Here is a 6305-nt window from a genome sequence, read left to right on the forward strand (position 1 = left end):
CATGGGCCCAGTGACTGGATTCTGGCCAGCTGAAGGACAAGGTCCAACAGCAGGAAAATCAAGAGTTTCCATCAGTTCAGCATCTGTCTAAGTTGAGCATGAATAGGAACTCAGATGGGCTCTGGCTCCCTGTACGCCAAGGGTTCCAGAAGGCATTGCAAAGGTCTCTAGTGCCAGCCCTCTCTTTCCAGCCCCAGAACACAGAATCCTTGACGTCCATGCATATAGAGTGTCAAGGGCTCTCTCTCCCTAGTGAAGTGATTAGGCATGGTGCTGGAAAGTGCTTCACACAAAATCAGAAAGGAAATGTCAACCTGAAAAAGGATGCCTGCACAGCCTCGCCCAGGAAATTCCTCTATCAACAGAAGCTTGAACCATGGCCTACTCTTTTCTCCACACCAGGGACTTCTGGCATATTTTCTCCAGCAGGAACTTAAGAGTCCAGACCCTCCTAAGTAAGACTTCCTTGCAGATCAACATTCTCTATGATTGTGACCTGCCTTTAGTAGCCAATAGCCCTTTATTTCTTCAAAGGCAAAGAAAATTTTTTAGGTGTAGATGTTGAAATTACTAGAGTGAGGACTGATGGTGTATACTCACTTGTGGAATGGATGTGTATAGGTGGCGGGGTGGTAATCTCTGTTGAAGTCGTGGTTGTGGGTATTGTTGTCTTGGTGGTGGTTGGAGCTCGTGATACAGTAGGTATAATTGTAGACCCACAAGGAATTTCTTGCCACTCACAACAGTTTACTCTGATTTCATAATTATAGCAAAGTGGCCACATAGTTACATCTTGCTCATCATTTTTGCAGATAAGCCCATATTTAACATTACACTCTACTTTCTGACCAAGATCATCTAAGCTCACATCAGGTTTATCCTTAGCCCTGCATTCAATTTCTTCAGGAGCTGTACATATCTTGTATCCATGTTTTCTTATTTCATCATATGTTTCATAGTCACCACCACCTTCTTCAGGTTTACTAACATCAAACCACTCAGTCCAATCACAGATTAGTCCAAAGCAAGGAGCTGCAGCAAAAGACAGAAATTTCAGACTTTACAGAGAACATCCTGAAAAGATCCCTTTTTTGTTTTCTTCTATTAAGGACTAGAGGACTGCATTGCAATTTGTCATCTTTCCAAAGAAAGGAGTTCTAAAATCAGTTCTGTATTACCAGGTCTTTAAATTAGATGTTTTACATCAAAATAAAATTACAAAGCTGAAGCCTTTAAAGATCTTTCTTCTCTCTATACTAATGGCACTTTTGAAATTATAAAAAAATATTCATTTTTGTTCAAAATATATTTTTCTGTATTGATTGTCTTTCATTTACTCTTCCTTTAAATATTCCTTTGACATTTTTAACAACCTTGTTTTGCATTTATAACTTACTTGTAGTTACTGGATGGCTTGTGGTGGAAACTGAAATAGAACAAAAAGAGATTACTCTATCATTTCAAAATAAATATAATAGTTTTTTTAATTTTTTTTTTGCTGACACCCTAACATTATTTCTACTATCCCATTAGGATATTGATATGTGAACATGTCTTTTTCAGAAACAGGAAGGCACCCTGTACATTTATACTTACAATTTCTTTCATGAGAAATAAATCAACTTAAAAGGCTAAAATTCTTTCTTAGTGTGGTGTGATAAAAAAATCCATAAATATTGCTCTGTGTCAACTATAATCCCACATAATTGTACTTTCTATATTTAAAATATTTTCCTTAAAGAAAACAATTTTTAGATCACATCTGTATTGATGATTTACCTGTTGTAGTGGTGGTAAGAGTACTGGAAGGGAAGGAGGTTGAAATGGTTGTAGGCGAAGATGTTGGACAAGGATAGACTTCACCAGGAACTACAGAACCATTTTCTGCACAGATGTATATTATACATATGTCACCATCCTGTACTTGTCCCACAACAGTACCCACTTCGTAACTCGTTCCATTGATGACACAAGGACACCCTGAAAGAAAGAGCTTTACTGAGCAAATTTTCTACTACCACGTAAGAGGCAGAGGCAAAACACTTATGGACAAGAGAGCATTTACATGAATAATGCATGTGTTTCAGAGCTGTACCTGGAGCTTAGATCTACTATATTGTGCTAATTTATCTTTACATTTAAAGCAACATTAGAACATGTTTAATCAAGTCCTGAATAAAATGCCTGGTGGTACAGACTTAGAAAGGAGGTTTTAAAATGTTCTGAGAGAAATAATAATTTCAATTTACTATCTGACATTTTTATATTAATAACTACATGTTCAGGAAGTGCAAACTTATAGTGAAATACATTAGTTTGGGTATGGGACATAGGGAGAAAGACTGAAGGGACATGAGATAAAGGTTGAACCATAAGTATTAACAGCAAGGTTCAATGAAACTGCTGGCAAATTTTCTTTAGTCACAACTTTCACTAGGACTGAAAAGAATTATTCTAAATCAAAACTAAGTCTTTTGTAGAGCCAGGCAGAGTAGTTCTATATTTTTTTTGTTTTTTCCTTCTGTTCCCAGAAAAACCCAAATGCTATTTACCTGGGAGTGGTTTACACTGTATGGATCCTGATGGGACACAGACACTAAAAGAAAAATTTTCAAAAATTAAAATGTTGCTTATGTTTTATGACACCTCTTAGCAGAATCAAGAGCAGATAAACATTGGTATTTGTCACTTGATCTTCATTCACACTACTGGATATTTTTCTGGGTATGTTTTTTAGTATTGCCTACCATTTTTCTTTCAAACTAAGTTACCACTTTCAGTACAATTGCAGGTTGCAATAACAACTGTTTTACAGAGTGAACTTACAGCTAGATCAGATCATTCTCTGGTCACCATGTTGAGCTAGAGTAAATGCTGTCATTCCTAACACTAAGCAAACAATTGGGACTCAACTTATCTCATTCAGGGCAAGATTATTTCAGATTACTGTGATTTTGAAGTCCCAGTTTTAAGTGAGAATGGAAGGCATAGTACCTCTCTTCCCAAAGAGTCCCGAGAATTGAAAGGTTCTTTTAGAAGTTCACCCAGGTTTCATGATATAATTTATGACAGTTGACAGATATAATCAGTGAATTTGCTAATACACTTCTTATACTAAGACTACCAACCTGAAATCTGGATTATTATGGGTATGGAAAATTATGAAATGCAAGAATATACCAGCTCTTCAGTTGAAGTTGCATCTCTACTTGTTTGAGGCCAAATAAAGTAAATGAGGGACTCAGCATACACAAATTATTTCCTGAATTACTGCAACTAATTTTTATATACCATATTGTACAGTTTTCTTCTGTGGGTACTTCTTGCCCAGGTTGTATATGGGTTCCATCCTCGAGGTAACATCCACATTGATCTTCAGTCACACATTCCTTTGTCTCTTCATTATAAATAGGCTTGTCCTTAGGGCATCTGGGGTAGCAACCTATTGATGATAGGTAAAACAGAATACAGGATGAAGAAAAAGTACAAAAAAAGTACAAAAAGTTAATTCAGTAATATGTTATCTTCTGAAAGTAAATTATTCCCACTGAATGAAGCATAGTGAAAGAAATAGAAGAAAGTAAAACTTCTCATTCAAATCAAAGTAAAACTCCCCATTCAAAACAAACCATGGACAATTAGTCTTTCCAAAAGACTTCAACAGTTCTCATTGATAATACTGAGGTGAGGAGGATTAAGTAAGAGGTTTTTATGAAAACTAGTGAAGTTTCTTTTTCTTAGCTCAGTACCTTGGAGAAACCCCTAATTTAAACTCACTTCTATGGGCAGCTAGTAATTTTAAGACAAAAATACACCCCAATTTTTGTATAGATCACTATATCAATAATAATCCTCTGAGGAATATGGAAGCAGATTCACTAACAAACAGGTTCATCACAACATTTCTTTGAACATTAGACCTTGTTTATATGCCTTGAACACGCCAAGTATCTCTGCCTCAAACAGATAATTTACCAATGTTTTTCCTTACCCTTGGGCAGTGATCCAAACTTCACTGCAATGGTTTAATTGTGTGTCAATTTTTATTCCATTTTTCATGTAAATACACTTAAAAATATTATTCTGTTATTATTATTGTATCTCCTTCCTCCAAATAACCTCTTATTAAGTCCAATTATTAATGATATGAAGTCCTCTTCATACTGTACTGGAGTTCTAAATAGCCTTTAAACTGAAGAACCATGTAATTAACTGACACTTAACTCACTTTATACTGCCAGACTGGACTTAAGACACCCTAACAAAAATAGGTGTGCTCTTTATTTCTATTGAAATTAAACAAAAAAAATAATTCAGAAAGATAATTGGCTATATAATAATCTGCCTTCTGACACTTCCCAAATCTTTCTAATAATATAAGACAATTTATTTTAAAACACAGAGGTTTGTTGGGTTTTAAAAAATATTTTGATTAAGGACTTTTGTTGATTTTTTTAGTAGAGGTTTTCGGTGGTATTTTGTTTTGTTTGGTTTTGTTTCTCTTGAGTTTTGGTTTGTTGGATTTTTTCCTTTTAATTTTTTTAATAGCACTTCAAAGCAAAGTCAAACTCAAGGCATTTCTTGCCAATCCCTAAACTGGAGTGCTTCCAGTCCTGACCAAAAAGACTTTATGGCTAAAAATATAGCTTTTTTCTCCAGTTTTACCATATAGAGACAGTACTTATGTCTACATAATGTAGTTACTACAGTAACTACAGTGCACAAGTATGCTTGTGAACTTGTACACTTGTATACTTGTTCACTTTCCCATCCTGGGATCATTGCAGTCCTTTTAATATGAAATTCCTGTTTCATTATCAACCACAAGGACTGTCACCTACTAATATCTCATCTACAAAGGAAACAGAATCTCCATTAAGAATCCAATATATAGCAGCATCCATGTGTCTGCTATGAAAGATATTTTCCAGTGTAAAGGTAAGTGGATGTTGCACACTAATCTAGTAAAGGCAATATGATCTGGTACATAAAAAATGATCAGGGTAAAAATGCCCAACTCTCAGTGATTCGCTTCTTTGCCATATCAAATGTTTTCCTGCTTTTGAAATACTTTTGCATGGGATTCAAAATAACCATGATGTAATAATAATGCATGTTCCAGGATATTACCCAAGCACAGACCTAGTTTTGTGCCTGACAGCAATGTAACTATCACCCATTGATGGTAATAAATAATAAATTACATTATAGGAAACATTTATGTAAGACTGGAGGCGAACTCAACATAGCAGATTTAGGAACATCTCATCAAGTTGACTAGTCCATAATTATTAAAAGGTATCTGAACAAAGTTATACAAAACACAATACAAAATGGCAAGGAATTTATTACCTTCCAGTAGTGGTACTGTAAAGTTGGTGCTGACATTATTGATCATCCTGCAGGTTGTGATATTACTGCCACAAGGCTCATAGTGCCAGTCACACTCATTGCGAGGATTGTAGTAGTCACAGAATATTGCTGATGAGAAAAAAGAGAAGCTGATTAAAATCAAGGTTTCCAGAATGCAGTTCTGAGCAGGCCTTTAAAGGTACAAGCTACATCAATCTACAAGTTAAGCTGGCCAAATTTCTCTTGAGGTAAAAGACCTGGCCTTAAGCAGATTTACTCTGCTTGAACTTAGGATACTTCAAAACACTGGTACCCAAGATTTAAACTTTAAATATTCAAGCCACTGGGTAAAAATGTTTCAAATTGTAAAGAAAAATATTTTAAAAAATTACTTTAGTTTAAAATTGAAGGTATATTTCTAAGAGTATTTTTCTTCCATAGCTACTAGCAAACTCCTAAATATTCTTCCATTTTATACAAAATCATTCTATATTGCTATTTCACACAGGTTGGAAGTCCAAGAGGAAGTATATGAGCCATGATGATGATATGATCAAACGTACATTTAGCTTAGATGACTGGAGACAGAGGAAGGCACTTTTATTATCTTATATATCAGACCTGAATGAAACTTATAATTTTTGTTTCACTGGCTTACACTTAAAAGCTCCAACTAGTCCAAATTCTGAATCTGAATGAAATTTTAAATTAAAAAAATACATATTTCTGCTACTTAAAATCTCAAAATTTTGATTAGAGCACTTTTCAGGTAATATTAATTTAAATACTATTTCACATTAATTTATGGTGTACCGATATGAGTACTAGCACCACTAATGGACACTGCTTAATATACATAACACCAATTAGGTTCAGTGCTAAAGCATGGAAGTGCTATATACTTTTTGCTAAAATCAAATTCTGAAAAATTTTAAGAGCTGAGAGAAGAGAGA

At 34.8% G+C, this 6305-nt stretch overlaps 1 protein-coding gene across 1 annotated transcript in view; it reads right to left on the minus strand.

The window, feature by feature from the left end:
* Positions 1-6305, minus strand: part of MUC2 (mucin 2, oligomeric mucus/gel-forming) — a 45125-nt gene that overhangs the window by 19879 nt on the left and 18941 nt on the right. The window contains exons 25-30 of the mRNA XM_015629545.1: positions 5353-5481; positions 3292-3442; positions 2553-2596; positions 1780-1980; positions 1397-1426; positions 601-1032 (exon numbers count right to left, since the gene is read on the minus strand). Coding sequence (XP_015485031.1) covers positions 601-1032; positions 1397-1426; positions 1780-1980; positions 2553-2596; positions 3292-3442; positions 5353-5481 — 987 coding nt within the window. The remainder of the gene's footprint in view (positions 1-600; positions 1033-1396; positions 1427-1779; positions 1981-2552; positions 2597-3291; positions 3443-5352; positions 5482-6305) is intronic.

This window comes from Parus major, chromosome 5 (assembly GCF_001522545.3).
Source record: "Parus major isolate Abel chromosome 5, Parus_major1.1, whole genome shotgun sequence".
Lineage (NCBI taxonomy): Eukaryota > Metazoa > Chordata > Aves > Passeriformes > Paridae > Parus > Parus major.